Below are 21504 nucleotides of genomic sequence, written 5' to 3'. Positions count from 1 at the left end.
ATTGTCCAAGTCATCATCTAATTTACACCCTGCGAAGCAGGATGAACAAATGAGTCACAATCTTGTTTGCTCAAAAACAGCAATGGCTTCGCTGAGTACTGTATCTAAATAAGGTCAACTTTACTTCTCCTCAAGGTCTTCTTCTTCCCCTTACCCCTCCCTCCTTTTCTTGGTAATATTCAGTGATAAAGAGAGGAGGAAATTTCTTTTTGTTTTTGAAGTTTATGTTTATACGCGTATACAATATTAATTTTAAGAGGACTTAATATGAAGCACAGCTATTTTAATATAAAAATAGTTACACACAATGTAATGCATATAAATATGAGATTCTATATCACACATGTTTTTAAATGTCAGTTCTTCAATGAGAAGATGACTAATGAAAAGAAGATAATGACAAGTTTCTCCTTACTTTGTCTTCCTAACGCCATTCTCGTCAGAAATAGTAGAATCCTCAGGAAATTGTCATGATCAATATTAAAATTTCTAGTCAGTCATTGAAAACTGTACTACCCTTGCAAAGGACTTGAGTTTGGTTTCAAGCATACCCATTTACAGCCAGAAACCACCCTGACATCAGAGTGCAGAAGCATGCTCCCGGTGAGAGTCGGACCTTATAATCTCGATTCATTCAATCATGTTTATTCTGTGGAGGTTATTCTCTCCAGACTCAAAGACTCACCTTTCAGCTGTGTTTTCTCCATGCCCTGACTATGTAAAATCATAACACAAATTATTGGTTTTATTTTTAATTGTAATGTACATATAGGAAAAGAAAATACAAGTTTAATGGATTCGCACCAATTATTTCAGAAAGCAGGCAAAAATACTTGTGAGCTACCAAACTTTTTTTTTTTTAATTTTAAAAAGTGTGTTATTTAGTTGCATTTTACAGCTAACCTCTTATTAAATCATGCCTGGAATTTTACTACTAAAATTGAATTTTAAAAAAAAAATCCTTAATGTAAAAAGCCTCTAAGTGATTAGGCTGTCATTGTTGTTGTCAGGATTCCCTAGTAACATTTCAATGCTTCTGGGACATATAGCAAGGGATGTAAGCCACTAATTCATGATATCCTTATAATAGATTCCTTAAAAGTATAATATAGTTTGACATTGGGCTGGATAAAATAATTTCTGTGGCAAAATATAAAAATAATGAATGGATGTAGAAGCATTAAATACAAAAGAAGACACCATTAAACACTTATCTGAAAAATCTTCATGACTTAGATAAGTAACCAGGGAATAGCCATAGATTAAATATAAAATATAAATGGAATCAGCATCCTTTCTCATGGTCATTCTGATGGTTTTTAAAAGGATTTATTAAAAAGCAAAGCTTTCCAGGTGGACCAGTTCAGCCATCAGAGAGGTGTCATGGGACGTACGATTCATCACGAAGTCTATGGGCTGATTATTAAAAAGAAAACATTATATACAAAACACAAAATGGGTCTAATTAACAATAATTATACACCAGTTCTATGATACTGTTGGTATTTTGCTTTTTGTTTGCTCTTCAGGATCCCAGACTCAACATCCTGAATCCTGGGATTGTAATGCACCATGCCCACCTTAACCAATGCATGCACTGCTACCATGCCCACCTTAACCAATGCATGCACTGCTACCATGCCCACCTTAACCAATTATATGTTTTAATGAACATATTTTGCTTTTTGTGTAAATTCCGTTGCTTCCCAAAGTCGGTTCTCAATTATAGAAATGAATATTCACAATGTACCTCAAGATCATAAATAAGATATGGGTTAGTAAATGTGTTCCTTCGTGAAGCTTTTGACCTTGCTTAAGTCACAAGTAATAAATGCATAGATAAAAAATTAAGTATTGCTTACTCTGATAAAAAACTATGATGTGCACAATCCACATTAGCTAAATAATACATAATGTTCTATGAGGCTGAGGGTAAAGCTCACCTTCATAGCATGTGCTTAGCATGCACAAGGCTTTGGACCCCATCCCCAACACCTAACCCCCAAAACACCCTTAAAAATTCATTAGAATGCATTTCGGGGTCCAAAATAATCTATTGTAAGTGTTGTAAATCATAGGTTAATTACAGCATGAAAGCAGTCATCAAAATCCTTTTTTATCTCTTTCTTACCTTCAGTTTCTTTTTTGTCTTTTTAAATCAACACCTATGTGCATGTTCCCGTATGCGCGCACGCGCGCACACACATACACACATGAACCTATATTTTAATATCTGTGTAGTTTATTTGTGTCAACCAAATAGTTGTGGGTAGATGCTGGCTTTTCTGTTGCTTAGAGAAATTTTGTGAATTAGATTTTAAAAATTGGAAAAATAGGAAAATTGAAAAAAGAAGAAGTGTGGTTTGGGTGTGAGGGAGCAGCTGGTGCTTGGCTTATTCTTTAACACAAGCAACTACAACTGACAAATTCTCTTTCAATCAAATTATTTGATCATTAAAATTCATTGAAAACATCCTCATTCCTAAAGTTATTAAGAAACGAATACCATACTAAACATGTTAGGAACACTGCCCACAATCATTACAATAGTTTAGACCATAAGGAAGTTAACTTATTGTAGCTTTAAACTTACTTAAAACAACTTTATTCTAAACTTTTGAGTAGAGACCTTTAAGCCACAAGAAAACTGGATTGTGACTATGGAATTGTACTTCAAGTGATTAATCAGGTAAGAGTTGATCTCCCATTTCATTAATTCTGTAAGACCCTAGAGCCCTTTCAAAATCATAACAATGTTATCCATCATCACAATACATTACATTCTGATAACCATTGTCCAAAAGTACACAGTCGAGGACTGGGGGAGCCATGGCTCAATATGTGAAGTTGCTTCCTGTGCAATCATGACAGCTTAAGTTTCCATTCCCCAGCTCTTACATAAAGAAGCCATGTGCCAAACTCCAGCAATGAGGGGGCTGCACAAAATGTGAGCTCCACATTGACTGAGAGACTACAGTGTCATAGAGGAAGATACTCAAAGTCAACGTCTGGTCTCTTTGTGGGCACACACAGAAGATTGCACACACATGGCTACAACACACACCCACACACACGGGAGAGAGGGTGGGGGAGACAGAGAGAATCATGTCAAGATAGTATTGGAAGTATTTCTTTAACTAGTGTCATTCCTGATATTAGCATTTCCCCATTTCCCATGGGTTAGCTTTATGAAACTTACTCACTCCAGAATGAGAAACGCCCCCTGCTTTGAAGATACTGCACCCTTTCCTGCTATTGTCTCAGAATACACCAGTGAATAAGCCAACAGCACTAATGGTTGGCCTTTCATTCACACTGCACTTTTGTTGGCTGGAAATCAGAGCACTGCAAAGGTAGATGGAGTTCGTGTGCAATTCACCACACCAAAATAGGGTAGTGTGCTAACACTGTAAAAGTAATGAACCCCAGGTCTTGTGAAGAAGCCTTACCTGCAGACCCTGGCTTACAGCAGTGTCTTCCTGCATCCTCCCATATGGAAAAATAACAGTACTAAACTTAGCAGAACTTTTCTTATGGAGGTTTTCCTAGTGCTTTCAGATCAAAGTTATTTTCTTCAGGCTGAATTAAATTATACACAGGTCCCTGGAGTAAAGAACACTGAATTAATGCACTGTATCACACAGCCCTCACTATTGAGTGTTCTTTCCATATCCAAGACACAATATTCTGTACCACATTAAAAATTAATGTACAGTTTACCAAAAAAGGAGAAAATTGCATAAATAACCTAGACAAATTTTGTGTATGGTTCCAGAATTTAAACTTACCTAAAGAGTTTTTAAGGGAAATTTTTGAGGGGCTATCGTGTGATATATAAATTTTATTCTTACTTCCTTGTCTAATGAGAGAACTCTCAGCCTTAAATAAGTAGACTTAACTCGTTTATTCTATGGAAAGGGTTTTTTTTAAGAATGAAATTCTAAAGGGATACAGAAAAATGATGGATGCAAATTACATCTCTGGCAAGATCATGGTGTGTTTGAAAATTCTAAATTTGTTGATTGACCTATCAGTTTGCTATATTGAGCAAGAATGAAGTTCAATTTAAATATAATTAAACTGGGGGTTGGAGAGCTGGCTCAGTTGTTAAGAGCAATTGCTACATTTTTCACAGGACCCAGGTTCAATTCCAGTCACCCACATGGCGACTTGGAAAGTCAAGTGGCCATGTTCTAGGGACAGATATCACCAACCCTCTCTGGGTACCAGGCATACATATGACGCACAAATGTAGAGTCAGGCAAAACACACAAATTCTTTTCTAAATAAGTAGATAAATCTAAGTCAAGCACTGGACTTAGATGTCTCAAATAAAAGGCACATATGCAAGTAAATGTTTACAATTAGTTATGTGTGTGGGCAGTGGCTCACATGATAATTAAGGACCATGGGTGAGGAAGTGCACGGCAAGCCTGGATTGTGATATCAGATGCACATCATACATAAATATGGTATTTTCCCAGTCAGGAGTAATAACCTCAGACTCATAATGGTGGGAATTAGAAACACTACAAAGTCCATTTTCAAAAAAAAAAAAATACTTAGTAATATGTACTGTGTTGGATGTCTGTATTGTTCTAGGCTGGATTCCATGAATGTAACATGGGGCTCTCTGGTTGTGTTAACCCCATTTACTCCTGTGTGCTACAGCTCACCTGTTATTTACACACATAAGAGGATTGATTCTGCTGAACAAGGGGAGCGCTCTGTTGTGACACAGAACATACATATTCATTAGCTTCCGCAGTCCCTATGGACATATGTGCTATGTCCTGATGATCCTTGTATGACAAACAGAACGGGAGGAAGGGTAGATAGCCTTAATGGATTGAAAAACATGCATGGGAGAAGAGAAGAGACAGCATGAGAAATGAGAGTCTGGAAAGGAACAACTTTAAAGGTTAACTAGGAAGCACTCTTGTAACTGATTATAAATTGCCTAAAATTCAGCAGGAGCAAAAGCAGGGCCAGCCCTCTTACCTTGGGCTCTTTCTTGTTTGTGAGTCAATGGTAGCTGGCTTTAGCAGCTCAGTATCGCAGTATGAATTGCTTTCATGTGCTTGGTCATAGGTGGATGCACAGGCATTTAACACTGTGAATTACTCTAGGCTAGACACGGGTGTGGCCCTGGTTTATGTTTGTTTTGATTACTATTATAATGAATTATTACTCAGGCCTTTGTAGTAATATGAAAACACACACACACACACACACAAAAAAAACAACAACAACAAAAAAAACCTGTCCCTTCTCACACACAGAAACATGTCAAAATTTTAGTTTAAAACTTCAGAGGTTTTGTGTGACTGTTCAGTTATCAATTTGATTTTAAGTACTAGAAATTTCAAGACACCCCCTCCCTGGAATAAAAGAAGTACTTATTTGAATTATGACCATTCTTTCCTGAGTTGCTTTAAACCATATGGTATGTATGCTGGTTGCACATTGAATGTGTATCCTATCTTCAGCATAATTTTCTTTGTATAAGTGTTTGCTTCCACTCGTGTACTTTGTTCACATTTTTCTTATTGATTTATCTATTGTTTGGAGACTGTCTGTTGCTAAATAGTTCTGGCTGGCCTGGAACTCATGTGTAGACAAGGCTGGCGCCAACTTGCAGTGAACCTACTGTCTCCTCCTCCAGAGCTCCATATTAAAAATAATGACCAATTACTCCTCACATACTGAGGTTCATCCATGCTTGCCAGGGTGGGCAAATAGTCACCATTTCATTTAGCCATGTTCTTATGAGTGAACATTTTCTTTGTGTAGCCAGAATTTAATGGATTTAAGGAAGTTTAACTCAAATCATAAGTTATCTACAAGTTAAATTTGAGGACAAGGTACGTGCCACCCAAGTTCAAATTATTATGGCTGTAATGAACACAAGCTCTTAATAACCCTGAAATAGTGACCTGTGAAGCAAGCTCTGTCACCTCAATGTGATCTGTCTCTTTGGGGGTGTCTTAACCTCATGAATGTTGGACTAAGGCTGATGCAGTTGACTATTAAATCATGCATTGCCCTGTGATGTCAGAATCCATAGCATGTTAAAGTGAGAATATTAAGAATGATGGAGGTGGGGTGAGAGAAATACTGAGAAATAATATCTGAGAATCAAAGCCATGGGGAAACTGAATGATCAGCCACGGGCCAGGTTTCTGAAGGTGCCGTTATCAACCACTATTGTACCAATGACAGTGAATTGAAACAAACTCCCTCAGTTAAGTTTCTGGTGCTCCGATTAGTAGGGTAAGGATATTAAAATGTAGCATTTGGAATTTTAGTTCCTTCAAAAGTAACTACATTTAAAAAATTAGTTTATACTAAAAATTCAAAACCTTTTGGACTTGCTATATTTTAAGAAATCTGCTTCATTGGAAACAACACTGGAAGTTTTGAAGCTCTATGTACAATGGTCATGAATTCACCCCGGCTCTGTAGCCTCTTACCCATAAACATGCCTGATGGGTTAGATTCCTGCAAAACAGGAGGAAATAGAGAGGTGTGGTACCTAAGGTGGGAAGCTGGTTTGCAGATTTGGCACACATCTGACAGAGCAGAGTGCAGTGTCTCATCTTTTCACCAGTCTTAAATGAGAACTATGGGAATAAAGTCGTCTTTGTTTTTATGGGTTTTATTTTTTCTTTAATCCTATGAACTTAGCTGTGTATAGAAATCTTGGGCTGGAGAATATTAAACACAAGTTTGCAAACTGCTTGCTGATATGCCGGTGAGGCTCTTTCTGCCAGAGGGTGAAGCAACTGAGCTAAGTTTATCCAGAAGACCAGTTAGCCAGAAATCTCTTCAATACCTTTTTAAAAGACTCTCTCATACAAATATAGTTGGATTAGAGAGTGTTTCAGAATGATTGCAATTTGAAGTTTTCAGGTATGAAACTAATATAAGGAGAGGAAAAACGACAATATCAGTAAATAATACAAAGTATCTCATTTTGAGACTGCAGATTAAAATTAGTCATTTGTTTTAAGCTTCCTTTCCCCCTTACATGGAGACCAAAACAACATGAAAACTAAAGAAAATGCTACGAAAGCCACTGATTTGTTTTTGAGGCCTATCTCACTGAGCAACTCGGCATAGACTTGAACTGGTCACTCTCTTGCTTCCGATTGCCATGTACTGGAGTTTCAGACCTGTCCCTCTGTGCCCAGCTAGCAGTTTGAATTTTGACACCTTTTTGATTAAAGCGATCTTGAAAGACTTTCTATACCTTTCTTGTAACAACATCCACACTGGAAATTGGCCTTTTCAGTGACTGTCTTGGTTTCTTTTTAAACGGGGAGTAGTTTTACATGTATTTTCCTGTCCCAGTCACATTATTTTGTGTTTAAAATATCTATGGCATTTTTAAAATAAAAATCCGTGATGGTTGTATGGCTCATACTTGGGAAATATTTTCACATTAAAAAATTATTACTGTAGGTAGTCTTGTCTGCAGACCAAACAGGCGTGGCTCTCACCTGTACATTTTATAGCAAAGTGAGTTCAAGCAACTCTTCCAAAGATGAGAACAAGTAGCATCATATAGCTGACGTGCAAGGCTAAGAGTTTTTAATTTTTTAAACGAACTTCTAGAACTTTCTTTGTTAAAAAAAGTAAATGTGTGTGTGTGTGTGTGTGTGTGTGTGTGCCTGTGTGTATACATGTATATATAGAAGACTTTTTTTTAGAGTCAGTTCTCTCCTTCCACCTATACTTGGGATTCAGGGTTGAACTTGGGCCATCACTCTTATCACAAGCATCTTCATATCCTGAGTCACTTCGCTGGCCTTAGACCATCTTTATGTGCACAACTTTCTTCAGTATCTTTCTATTCCAACATCCTAGTTATGATTAAAACTAAAACTCTTTGGTATACAAAATAGTCTCCAAACTATAAGCACACAGTAAATGGAATCCCAATATGGAAGAGAGGCAATTGTGTTTGGACTGGGACATCCTAAAAATATATTAATCTCCTTAAGCAAGAGTCTATTTTTAAGAAATTTACAATAATAATAATGGTAAACAAAGCAGAAATTCCTTTGATTTAGCTTCCTTATGGAGCCCCAAGGTTTTAGATGCTGAATGCTCTCAACTTGTGTACTAAATAAATTTGAGAACTTCTGTATTGCATTCATACTATAAAACCCTTAAGTGTGTGAACCGAGTACAGATAAAGTGCCCTGTGCTTTTCCCCCACCCTTTCCTATCCTTTTCCTTGTATTTTAAGCCCAGCCAACCTTAGGAAATGGAGTGAGGTGTTTTCCAGATGAAATGGGTCATGGTAGTCAATTTGCTGCTGAAAGTGCATAGACGAAGGGAGAGAGAGAGAGAGAGAGAGAGAGAGAGAGAGAGAGAGAGAGAGAGAGCTGCAGAATCTGGCAAATCACTACGATTGCTCCTCATCCCCTTGAAGGAAGGCAATGAGGAAACATCACACAGAGCCGAGCCAGAGTCTGGAGCCAGGAGCTTTGCAGCCCCTCTCTCTGAAGGCTCTTCGCTGCTGAAGCTGTATTTGGGGCCAGTGAATTTGATTCTCTCTCCTTGAAATCTTGAACATTCTGTGTACTTGTACAACCGTTTCCTAACATAAGGGATGATGAAGTTGCTATATCAACAGACTGCAGAGGCTCAAAACCCTTATAACTATTTTACTCTTGTTTATTCCAGCAGCTATGCTTTGTACAAAAAAATTTGATAAATATTGTAGTATGGTACTTCAAGTAGATTTTTTTAAGTAATGCAAAGTTCAGAGTACAGTCACCCACAGAACATAATAGGCATGTTACCACAAAGATTGTGTCACAGAGCTACCCAAGCGCAAGCCCTCTCTACACCTGTAATGTTTGCCTTGTGTCCTTACACTTAGGAGTCTAAGGAAACATAACAATGAAAGGTCCTTAGCAGGTAGAGGTGCCACCATGGTAACACAGCCGGGGTCTATCTTTCCACACCTAGAACTGTTGAATCCCACAAGTGTATTAAAGTTGGGCACTAGTTCTCCCAGCAACATATGCTAAAAATAGATTCTAGGAGACATACTTTTTTTTTTGCTTCTAATTCTCTCCCTTGTCTAAATATTATTCCCTTCACTTTTGCTATGTTTTATTTGTTTTCTTTAAATTCTTGAAACTGAGGCAAGACATTAGACATTTTGGTTGTTTGGTTTCCAAATGAAATGAAATTTCATTTTCAAAATGAAAGCTGTAAAGCACCTACTGTTTAGGTACTGAATTCTAAGATGGTCAGTAATGTGAAGAACGGCAGATATCATTCAAATGCCCACTTTGGTGTGTAAAACAAAGGGATGCACATTTAGATGTTCAGAGTTCATCCTGAGGTAAGAACAGGAGAACAAAATGGTCAGAGATTTACTGTTATGTCTGCCATCTATAGGTAACATTTCTGATAAATCATCAATAAACTTTGTTAATTATTTTTAAACATAAGTACCATAAGATGTGCCAGCTGTGGTAAGAAATTTCTCATCTTTTACAAAATAAAAATTATCATTTTGGAGCACTTTTAAATTATCTTTAAAATCTATAGCTATTGTTTTCCTATATTTTATGGAGGGGAAAGGAGAAGAAAAACTATATGAGAGACAAGATATCTCTATGTAGCCCAGGCTATCCTCTTATTCGTGAATACCCCACAGCCTCCCAAATGCTAGAATTAATGTTATAGGTCTGCATCTGACTATTCTCTGACATTTGTCTTTACTGTACTATGTATGATACCTCTAAACAACATTGGGAATTGTTGTTCTGAAGACAAGTTTCTAAAGTGTAAAATAGCATCATTCTTGGGATTTTCTTTTCTTTGTATGGTCTAAGGAAAAATCACATCAAAGCTTTTTTCCTTTTCTTTTCTTTAACTCATCTCCTTGCTTTAGTACCAGAAGCCTTCTGCTCTCCCAGACAACGGTGATACAGTCAACTGGGGCACTGTATACCTTTGTTCAAAGAACATTTGGCGCCACATTTTTCCACTGTGTCACCACCAGTAAACAAGATCAACAACAGCAATACATTTGGTGCCCTCCCCCAACACATAATGCTAAGATTCAAGCACTGGTCAATAGGCTCTTTATGTTCTCAAGGCCCCACCAGGGCCCTCAACACTGACTCCTGTACATCTCAGTAACATCAGGGTTATGATTATGGTTCCAGGATTATGGTTCCAAGGCTCTCCCAGAAGAGAGGAACACTCCTTTTTCCTTCAGGTTAGACAGACATCAGACTTACCTTTCTCACTATTGCTAAGGATATTGTTTAGTATGTATCAATAGGTAAACTTTCAGTTACATCAATAAACATATTCAATCCAGTAACTATCCCAATGAATTATTTTGATGGATAGAGATCTTTGCTTCATTTCAGAAGAAATATAAACGTTTGAAAATTCAATTAGTTTTGCTACATTAAAACTGCACAGAAAGACCCAGTTTAAGTGGGCAATCTATTTTGTTCCAAGTGCATAGGCTTAGCGCTTAAAGCAATGATAACATATTAAAATCATGTTTGCATTGTTATAAGCAATTAATTCGTAAGAAAACTTTGCTTAAACCAAGTCAGAGCGGCCCTGCCTTCCATTTTTTCTCATTGTTCACTTTTTATTAAAGGTTATTTCTTTCTGTCCTGGCTATTAACTAAATCCAACAAGCAATCACCTCAAGTAACTGGAAGGGAGCCGAATCCGTTCAGTCTGTGTGCTTGCCTATGCATGCATGTGTGCTGCCAGGCATGGGCTGCGCTTGCCTACACGTACACCGGACAGTAGTCCTGTGACTTCTAAATTATTCTTGAGACACATATTCATGTTTGTCTATTAATATGTCCCATCAGAGCGTATGTGTTCTTATTTTTACTACTCAATATTTTCAGGTTTTTTTTTTAAAGAGGAAAAAAATCCTAATAGAAATTACTTGAAAATAATCATGGGATTAATGAATGTGTAGGTCTTTTAGCTCGACACTGCCGTTACATTGATATTCTCTCCTTTTTGTTAGGCTCGGAGTAAATCCCTTGACACTGGAAGAAGTTAGATGCTGATTACTTGCGATTGGTTCCTGGTGATTTGCCCTTAATAATTTCCAGTTGAGTCTAGTGAAAGTATGATTCCTGAAAAGCCACTTCATTAAAATGGCATCCTTTCCCCCTTCAAGTGTAGTTCAGTCATATCACCCACGTTGTGGTGTGTTTTTCTCCTCTTAAAGAGTAATGACTGAGAAAGCAGAAACAATTAGAAGATCACTTCACTTCTTCCCAGAGCCCCGCTCACCAACCCTTCCTTCCTCTTTCTCTGAGTGGGAGGATAAAAGTGTGCTTCTTCGGGGTTCACAATAATAATTTCCAAATTGATTTGATTGTTTTACAGTATGCATAGTCTTAAACAAACCTATGAATATTTGAAGTAAAGTGGGGAGTATGTTGCATATACAAAAGAACTAAGATCTTTAGTATTTTTACAAAACACACACACATAGAAAGGCTGATTAACTTAGACTTGTGCGGCATCCAAACTTAATTTCACTGAGTTGGTGATTTGCAAATGAATATCTGCATGGATCCTTTTTAAAAATCCAAATGCAAATGAGTCCAACGGCAGTAAAATATATTTGCAAATGAATCCTGTTGCTTTATTCATTTATTGTGTAATTACTGCAATCCTTCCCACCTTGTTTTCAGTATTTCTTAATCATTAAGTCGGAAGCATGACAGCAGTGCCAGCCCTGGCATGATTCTCTTTGACTAAAACCTTGTAAATTAACACAATTAGCACAGCATCCTCCTGCTAATTAACTTCCACTGTCTGGTGCAGTGGTTTTGCAAACAAGGAAGCCGGAGTCAGAAGGGAATCAACATGCCATTCTGTTACCAAACTGTGTGCTCTGTTCAGTTTAGCTCAGCGAGTCAAAGCTGGCCATGTCAAAAGCCAGAGTCAGGCAAAGCAGGGCTGAAGTGGTTGGGGGAGGAGAACAGAAAGGGATGGGAGCTGTCAACACTGCTTGGGGAATTCAGAAGGGAAGGGAACGGATGCCACAGATGCCTCATTTAGACCAGGCCTTCCTCTTATCAAGGATTCTCTGCCAGAGGGCACAAGATGGTTTGCAAAATTCACTTTGGATAATACAAAAGAGATTAAGGAGAGAATCTTAACACAGCCATAGCAGAGTAGGAAGTGTCCATTCCAAGTGAGAAGAGATTAGAGTTAAGATGAGTGAGCAAGCACTGAAAATGAGGAGACTGGGGTTCCAGTACTTTTTGGTAACTAACTAGATGAAAGCCTCACTGGTGCATCTTAAATCAATCGCTTTGGGCACTACTTTTGTGATGTGTGAAGCAGCTAATTCCCAAGGTCTTTCCAAAGTTATCATTTAAAATGACTGTCTGATTCTAATAACTGAGGGTTTTCTCTTAAGTAAGAAAATCCTCATTTCAGGGTTACTACAGAGTCAGTGGCTTCAGTTAGCAATCTAGCAGAATGATAGGTTTGCTTGCTGTGACCTCGTGGATGAGTTGTACGGACCCACTTTCTGCCATGGAGGGCTCACTGTAGAAATGTAAGGGGTTAAAATTCAGATTCTCCACTCTTTCCATCCCTTCTTCACTTCCTTTTTCTTTTTCTCATGTTCTTCCCTCCTCTCCTGGTATCTCAGTCTATTAGGGGAGGAGGATTATCAGAGGAGGAGGGAGAACAACACAAGAAGCCCCAGCAGACAAGTGATGCTTGTTTTTTTTTCCCCCCAGACTCAACAACAGAACTGAGAGGCAAAAAGGAGCCAGTTGTAATTCATACCGAGTTGTAGGCTTTGTGCGATGAAAGCGGTGGAGCGCTGCCTGGGAGATTGCTTTGCTGCACTCCACGAAGCAGATTTGAAACTGTCGTGGGCCACTTTAGATGAGAGTTGGATTATGGAATGACCTGCTATGTCTGTGTCATATTGTTCTGTGCAGGGAGCATTATACTGTGCTAACTAGGTGTTCAGTACCAAATAAGAGAGGTATCCTAGATGCGATCTGTCAGCTGTGTCTCATTTTTATATTGCTAAAAATATAAAACAGAAACTGATGGGAAGAGCCAGAATAAGTAGGTGGCATACATGTTAACAGTACTGCATGCATATTAAAATGTATGTGTATATGTTATTGCAAACAACCATGATTGAATTCTAATTTGACAGGATTGTGTGTGTGTGTGTAGTATTCATGTTAAATAAGTAACTCTATGGGTTTATGACAGCAATAAGGCTCCTTTATCGTTTCTTTTCTTTTTTTTTTTATTTTGATGTCTACAGAGTTTTATATTACATTGGATTTATCTTTTTTACAGGGTTTAATGTCTCCCCATTTTGAAGAATTCATATTATAGAGATCACAATATGTATTAAAACCTGGGAAGATTCTTGTCCACCTCCATATCGTTAGTGGAAGATAATAAATAGCAGATATAGTTGGGGGGCGGTAGGGTGGGGGATCTTTATGTGTTCCGATGAATATCTAAGTAAATTTATTATCTTTCCCGTCCAATTCTTAGGCTTGAAGATGCAGTGGACGCCGGAGCATGCCCAGTGGCCAGAACAGCACTTTGACATCACCTCTACCACTCGGTCTCCCGCCCACAAAGTTGAAGCCTATAGAGGTCATTTACAGCGCACCTACCAGTATGCCTGGGCGAATGATGACATATCTGCTCTGACTGCGTCCAACCTTCTGAAAAAATATGCAGAGAAGTATTCTGGCATTTTGGAAGGTCCCGTAGACCGACCTGTACTCAGCAATTATTCAGACACACCATCAGGACTCGTGAATGGTCGGAAAAATGATAGCGAACCCTGGCAGCCTTCCTTGAATTCAGAAGCCGTTTATCCTATGAACTGTGTGCCGGATGTCATCACTGCCAGCAAAGCTGGTGTCAGCTCAGCCCTCCCTCCAGTAGACGTCTCGGCAAGTATAGGGAGCTCCCCTGGGGTGGCCAGCAACCTGACAGAGCCAAGTTACTCAAGTAGTACCTGTGGAAGCCACACAGTACCTAGTCTTCATGCGGGGCTCCCATCTCAGGAATATGCTCCGGGATACAACGGCTCATATTTGCATTCTACCTACAGCAGCCAGGCCACACCTGCACTTCCTTCGCCTCATCCGTCCCCGTTGCATAGTTCTGGGCTTTTGCAGCCACCACCCCCTCCTCCTCCCCCACCAGCCCTGGTCCCAGGCTACAACGGGACTTCCAATCTCTCCAGTTACAGTTATCCCTCTGCTAGTTATCCTCCTCAAACTGCCGTGGGGTCTGGGTACAGCCCTGGGGGAGCACCCCCTCCTCCTTCAGCATACCTGCCTTCAGGAATTCCTGCTCCCACCCCTCTGCCCCCCACTACCGTCCCTGGCTACACCTACCAAGGTCATGGTTTGACACCCATCGCACCCTCTGCTCTGACCAACAATTCAGCAAGTTCTCTGAAAAGGAAAGCTTTCTATATGGCAGGGCAAGGAGACATGGACTCCAGTTACGGAAATTACAGCTATGGCCAACAGAGATCGACACAGAGTCCTATGTACCGAATGCCCGACAACAGCATTTCAAACTCGAATCGGGGGAATGGCTTTGACAGAAATGCTGAAACATCATCCTTAGCATTTAAGCCAACAAAGCAGCTGATGCCCTCTGAGCAGCAAAGGAAATTCAGCAGCCAGTCCAGTAGGGCTCTGACCCCTCCTTCCTATAGTACTGCTAAAAATTCATTGGGATCAAGATCCAGTGAATCCTTTGGGAAGTATACGTCGCCAGTCATGAGTGAGCACGGAGACGACCATCGGCAGCTCCTCGCTCATCCAATACAAGGTCCGGGACTCCGTGCAGCTACCTCATCCAACCACTCTGTGGACGAGCAACTGAAGAATACTGACACACACCTCATTGACCTGGTCACCAATGAGATCATCACCCAAGGACCTCCTGTGGACTGGAGCGACATAGCTGGTCTTGACCTGGTGAAGGCGGTTATTAAGGAGGAGGTTTTGTGGCCAGTGCTGAGGTCAGATGCATTCAGTGGGCTGACCGCCTTACCTAGAAGCATCCTTCTCTTCGGACCTCGGGGTACAGGCAAAACACTTTTGGGCAGATGCATAGCTAGTCAGCTAGGGGCCACGTTTTTCAAAATTGCTGGTTCCGGACTCGTTGCAAAGTGGTTAGGAGAAGCGGAGAAAATCATCCACGCCTCTTTTCTGGTGGCCAGGTGTCGCCAGCCCTCGGTGATTTTTGTTAGTGACATTGACATGCTTCTGTCCTCTCAAGTGGGCGAGGAACACAGTCCAGTCAGTCGGATGAGAACCGAATTTCTGATGCAGCTGGACACTGTACTAACTTCGGCTGAGGACCAAATCGTAGTCATTTGTGCCACCAGTAAACCAGAAGAAATAGATGAATCTCTTCGGAGGTACTTCATGAAAAGACTTTTAATCCCACTTCCTGACAGCACAGCGAGGCACCAGATAATAGTACAGCTGCTCACACAGCACAATTACTGTCTCAATGACAAGGAGTTTGCACTGCTTGTCCAGCGCACAGAAGGCTTTTCTGGACTAGACGTGGCTCATTTGTGTCAGGAAGCAGCAGTGGGACCTCTCCATGCTATGCCAGCTACAGACCTTTCAGCCATTATGCCCAGCCAGTTAAGGCTCGTTACATATCAAGACTTTGAAAATGCTTTCTGCAAGATTCAGCCTAGCATATCTCAAAAAGAGCTTGATATGTATGTTGAATGGAACAAAATGTTTGGTTGCAGTCAGTGATAACATCTTTAAAAAAGAAAAAAAATGTAATGAATGTTGGCACACACATAAAACCTGCTACATAGGGAATAGAGCCCCTTTCCAGTAGTGTTTCAATTGCTAAGGGTACTGGGGAAGACAACGATTATGTTGCATCTTTAGAGTCAGGGTAGCTTTGGAAGAAGCAGGCATCAGATGAGAGCCTCTGATTTGGAAGCCCCAGCTGACAGAAAGCATATACATGTGGATGCTCAGATCGGTTCAAGCTAGATGACACTCACCGAGAAGCAAGGTGCAAGTGTGTTGATTTCAGAAGGACATGAACCTCGTGTGTTGATTCCATTCTGCTGTTCTCGAGATTTAGTTGCTGTCAAGTGCCTGGAGTGGTGCTTTATTTTTTTTGTTTGTTTGTTTGTTTGCCTCACAATTACATTGGTGGCATGTGCTAATATAAAGAGCTTTAACTTCAAACACTATTGGACTAAAGAGATGAACGGTTGTGTTACAACAGAAAACCAGATTTTTTTGCCATTTTAAGAGCAACAGTATTCCTCAATCCTGTCTGTTCTGCAGTGTTAGCTAAGAACAGGTAAAACAGGGTAACGGTGATCTGGACCTTAATTTCTGCAGTTCATTTCTTTTAATGTTCTTGTCTGCAAAAACTCAGGAAAGTGATTGTGATTTGTACAGTACCTCAAAGGAATGTGTTAAAAGCACTATGTACTGCTGAGAGTAATAGGGTAGGCTTCAATGTTACTTTATATTAAAATGTATGTTTACCTCAACAATTGGAGAATAGCAAGGAAAATTATTTTGAATGTATCCAGAAAAGAAAAGAAAAATACTGAAGTGTGATACAACTGAATATTTACAGTTTAAAAGTAGAAGTGGAAGGGTTTTTTTTTTAAAGTTCTCTTACTAATTATGGGGAATTATTAACCAGAGCAGAACAATTGCTGAAGAGTTATTAATGCATTGCTCTCCATGATGATTAAGTGGAAATGTTCATAGAAGTTACACTGGTTAATTGAAAAGCTGTGTCTTCAGTTTGTGTTGGTGTTTAGAGCAGTCAGCTGCAGACCTGTTTAAGACCCTGAAAGTGACAGAACCTACAAACTGTATCTGCCTTCTACTGCCATGGTGGAGGTGGTGGTGGTGGAGCTGGTGGTGGTGGAGGTGGTGGTGGTGGAGGTGGTATGTTTTGGAAGCTCTCTTCTAAACCTCTAGGGGAAGAGTCTATTCTACTCACTCAGAGTTCCTAGGCTTACAGAGCTGTTTCACAAAAAGCAGAGGATAGAACCAAATCAAACACACAAACTTAAAAAAAAAAAAAAAAAAAAAAAAAAAAAAAAAAAGAGCAACCAATCACATGTATCTGCAGAGCCCCTCCCACACGTGCCCCTCCCACACGCCGCATCTAGACTTCGATCTTCAGAGTGCACTTTCTCGCTTCTCATCCTCAACCTCACCCCCACCCTGGGCTGTAGAACTCCTACGTTCATTTCTACCTCAGTTTCGTTATGTTTCTTTTGGAAAGTCAAGTGAGAAATTAGACGTGGACATGTATACCACAACAGAGCTTGCCAAATGTGGGGACTTTTGTGTCCTGTTGTGTTTTCTTCCCTCCTTTGTCTACTTCCCCCGTAACACCAGTCTTGATGCATTCTTTCGCCTCTGAAGACTCCCACACAGCAATGTGGCAGTCCTTTCTCACCCTGCCCCTCTGCTCCTGCTTCCACCAGGTCGTTCTTTGTCTTCTGTTATGCAGTATGTGCAAGTTTTCATTGACAGCTGGCTGAAGTTCACCAATGTCTCTCTCTCACTGTCACAGTGCAGGACAGAGCTTTCCACAGCCACTGCCTGTGCAGAATCAGAGCAGCCTAGCATTTTGAATGTATTTTCCTGTTTTTCCCTCCTTTTCTTTTCTTTTATTTTTCTTTTTTCTTTCTTTCTTTCTTTTTTTTAATTTTGTTTAAATTTAGAGATGCAGTAATTGTTGCGAAGCACTGGCATTTTGTGTATTCAATAAGTGATGTACATTTTTAAGGTAATTTTAAATAAATGCAATGGCAGCCCCATGAAAGGTCTTTCTGTTATTTTTTTCCTTCTTTTTTTTTTTCCTGAGCTCATCTACAAGTTAATTCTCTGAAACACTTAACACAGAGAAACTGAATGAGAAAATGAACTCGTGGCATTTCAAACATTTTATGATATTTGATTAGTAATCTTTCTCTCTTTTTTTTCCCATTGCTAAAACTGAGCAAATGAACTAGAATTTAATGGACTGTGAACATCTATCAACTAACACTGTTCTAAAATAGATCCCATATTTTAAAAGCAGTGCCTTTCACTAAGGAGACACAAATGATAATACTACTTAGATATGTCCTCTTTTTCACAAGTGATTAAATGCTATAGTCATATTCTGGATCTACCCTGTGCACTGCCCATGATAAGGAGATTCTAATATTCACGAACTTGTGAGCCCATATTGACCTCATTCACAAGTTTATTCTCTGTGCAGTACTGACCCATCTTTGCTATTAGAGCTCACACCTCATTTCCACCAATATGCTGTGCTCACTAATAAAGTGAAAAGTAAAAACATCTGGCATGTTTTGACAAACCCAATCCTCTTTAGTCAACCTTCGAGAACCCAGTATTAACCCACATTGTTTGGTGTGTGGTTTGCGGGACTTAATGCCAAATATATGAGATGACAATTGTGCTTTGTTCTCACAGTACTGATAATAAACTGAAGTCATACATGTTGGCTGATAGCTTTAAATGGCTTTAAATTAGTTTGAGATATGAATGACTTAAAGATTAGTTTGAGATATGAGTGGTCTGAGATCCATGCATTGAGCAGAAGCTTGAAATTATATGTAATTTTCACTTAGCCTACCCAAGTCTAGAATTATCTGATAGCAAAGCAGGCAAGTTGAAGAAATGAAACACTCACTCTCTAGCAAGGTTTTGAACTCCATGTGACAGCAGTGTGAAAACTCCAATGAACTATCATAATCAGGACATCTTTTCTGACCATCCATTTGAGAGCTTGGGGGAGAACAAGTTCCAGATCTCCAGAAGTGAGCATGGATATTCAGCCCTAGAACAAATAGGTAACTGTTGGCCTGTCTTTGATTGCTTGGAATTTGGAGGAGGCTCCTAATGAGTGTAAGGTAGTGAACCAGTCAATCCTTTCCAGTTGCAGGAGGAGATCCAACCAGCCTCCTTTACAACCCTTAATTCCTTCTTCACAACTGTAATAACATTTCCAACAGGGATGAAAAGGAGGAAGGGGGAGACTACTTCAGGCAAAGGATCAATAGACATTCAAGAGGTAGTTCATCGTGGGTATATATGGGACACTAGTGAAAATACTCTATGCTGCTGGCTTGTTTCTCTCCAAAATATTTAGAACATTAGTGACAATGTGGAGAACTTTGCTGACTGAGCTGGTCAATGGAATGTGAAGGCAGTATACTTTAAGGCTATTTACTCTCACACAGAATGTTTATCTATTAGTCAGTTTGTATTCTACTCAAATGCAGATAGACGGGTATAATGTTTTCTTGTGCATTTGAAACCTATCAAGGAGAAAATAAACCATTCCACTAAAATACATAGGCCAAACACCATCTGGACAAGTGATAAACACTATCCAGAGGCTATACTAAATGCAAGGTCAATTTACATAGGCTGCAGAGCACTTGGCTATGCAGTTTTGAAATGTAGACTTCCAAAAAAAAATCCAAATTAATTCTTGCAATAGGTCATTGTAAATTTAAATATATTTCTGAGTTGGAAAGGATGTTTTAGAGGCATTTAGAATTTCTTCCTCTGAAAATATATCCAACCTCAAGCAGGAAGGTATTTCTGTATGCCCACTCTCATGTTTCTTAGCAAGAATTGGGAATCCTGATTATTAAGTCCATATTACAGAGTGAAAGGCACATAGTTTATTGAACTATTGAGGCCACTAAAGTTCTAATATATATAAATATAAATATAAGTATAATTAGTGTGTGTGTGTGTGTGTGTGTGTGTGTGCTGTGTCAACCACTACCTATTTGAACTTTAAAATGAACCCGTTTTTTCACATTATCTAGAGGTAACTGCTTGCTTTCTTTTTTCCTACGTGCCAAAATACACATGACTACTTCAAAATTCTGTTCAAATATGACTTTTTATTTTAGTAAAACCTTCAGTTTTGAATCATTTGCTGATGTAATGAAAGACGCTAGCAAAGACAACGCGATTAGTATTTCAGAATTCACCACCAGCCATACTTGTGACTAACCAACCCATGAACTAAAGCTCACAGTCTGCTAAGACCTTTGGTTGACATTCGATTTTGAACCTGCCAGATGCATTTGTGTGAACCAGGGATACTGCATCTTTAATGAACAAGTCTCTCCTCTTTCCCCTGTTTTTAAATACAACACAAGGGGTGTAGCACTAGGCACTGCAATTGTCAAAGACAATTAGACTGAAAGCAGGGAAATCTCACCTCCCTGTCTCAGTGATATGTAGAATGTGGGCAGCCTGGGTCAGCCTTGCCACAGAGTGGTGTGAGAAGATATGAATCAGTCCTATAGAATGTTAAATATTTATAAAATGGTTTTGTAGTGCGCCAAGGTTGGGAGCACATTCATTTCTTCTTTTTGTCTTATGAAACAAAAGGAAAAAAAAAAGCAAAAGTTTATTTCTAGGCTTCTTCTCTCCCTAGGCATAGGTATATTCTCTCTCTCTCTCTCTCTCTCTCTCTCTCTCTCTCTCTCTCTCTCTCTCTCTCCATCCCTCCCTGTCTCCATCCCTCCCTCCATTTCCCTCTTTTTTCTTCCCTCTCTTCCTCCCTTCCTTTCCGTCCCTGTATGGATCTGTGTGTATGAGTGATTTTTTTCCTTGTGGATTAGATACAGTTGCTAGAGAATATTCATTTTTTATTTGCTTTCCTTTTTTTTTCATCTGACTATTCAGACATTGTTCTTTATAACCATTTCTACCTCATTGCTACATATTGTACATGTAGTATTTATTTGTTGTCTTTTTTTGAATGTCATGCATTTCGTACGAAAAAGACTAGTCCTTGAACTTGAACAGTCTACCTCAGAAAGACTGTCTTTACACTGAACAGTATCAGCAAGCTAAATGGTAAGACGCATTAGCAAAGTGTGGCAGGGTGGATAATGCGTGAGGACTTGGGATCATGATGGACTTTTAATTGTACCCACAACTCAAGACTGCTTAAAGGGACTTGAAAAAAAATTGTGCACTGTGTAGGTCTTCATCAAGGTCCCATTTAGAACCTAAGAAATGCAGCTTTGTCACTGCTCGCCCATCTCTGAGAAACATGTTAGCATTCCCAAGTATTTTACACTGGCAATCAGACTACTTAAGACAAACAAATAGAAACATGTGTTACATTCTTTTGACTGACACCCTCAGCTCCTAAATTTAAGAGAAACATAGTACTTAATGATTCCTGACTGCAGTCTTTGGTGGTTTTAAATGCCTTCCTTTTAGTTCTGTGACTCCTGATATCAGTGAATGGAAACACCACCATTGCACAGGCCTGCACAACACTGAAAATAAACCAAAAAACCAAAAACCAACAAAACAAAACAAAAAACAAAATTAAAAATGGCACTTCCCAAAGGAATTAACACACATGGAGTCATGGTGCTTCGAAGTTCCCTATATG

At 39.4% G+C, this 21504-nt stretch overlaps 1 protein-coding gene across 6 annotated transcripts in view; it reads left to right on the top strand.

Moving 5' to 3' along the window:
- The window catches only part of Fign (fidgetin, microtubule severing factor), a 123895-nt gene extending 103314 nt beyond the window's left edge, over positions 1–20581 (top strand). For 4 of the 6 annotated variants that reach the window (XM_029474388.1, XM_029474387.1, XM_029474389.1 and 1 more), the window contains one exon: positions 13564–16928. In XM_029474388.1, the coding sequence (XP_029330248.1) occupies positions 13572–15818 (2247 nt within the window). In that variant the 5' untranslated portion in view covers positions 13564–13571 and the 3' untranslated portion in view covers positions 15819–16928. Of the gene's footprint in view, positions 1–13563 lie in introns of all 6 variants that reach the window. The other 2 variants (XM_021155239.2, XM_021155244.2) reach the window with 1 other exon arrangement.
- The last annotated feature ends 923 nt before the right edge of the window (positions 20582–21504 follow it).

Source organism: Mus caroli, chromosome 2, assembly GCF_900094665.2.
Source record: "Mus caroli chromosome 2, CAROLI_EIJ_v1.1, whole genome shotgun sequence".
Lineage (NCBI taxonomy): Eukaryota > Metazoa > Chordata > Mammalia > Rodentia > Muridae > Mus > Mus caroli.
Note: the sequence above shows the minus strand (reverse complement) of the source record. Positions and strands in the feature narration are given on the sequence as shown.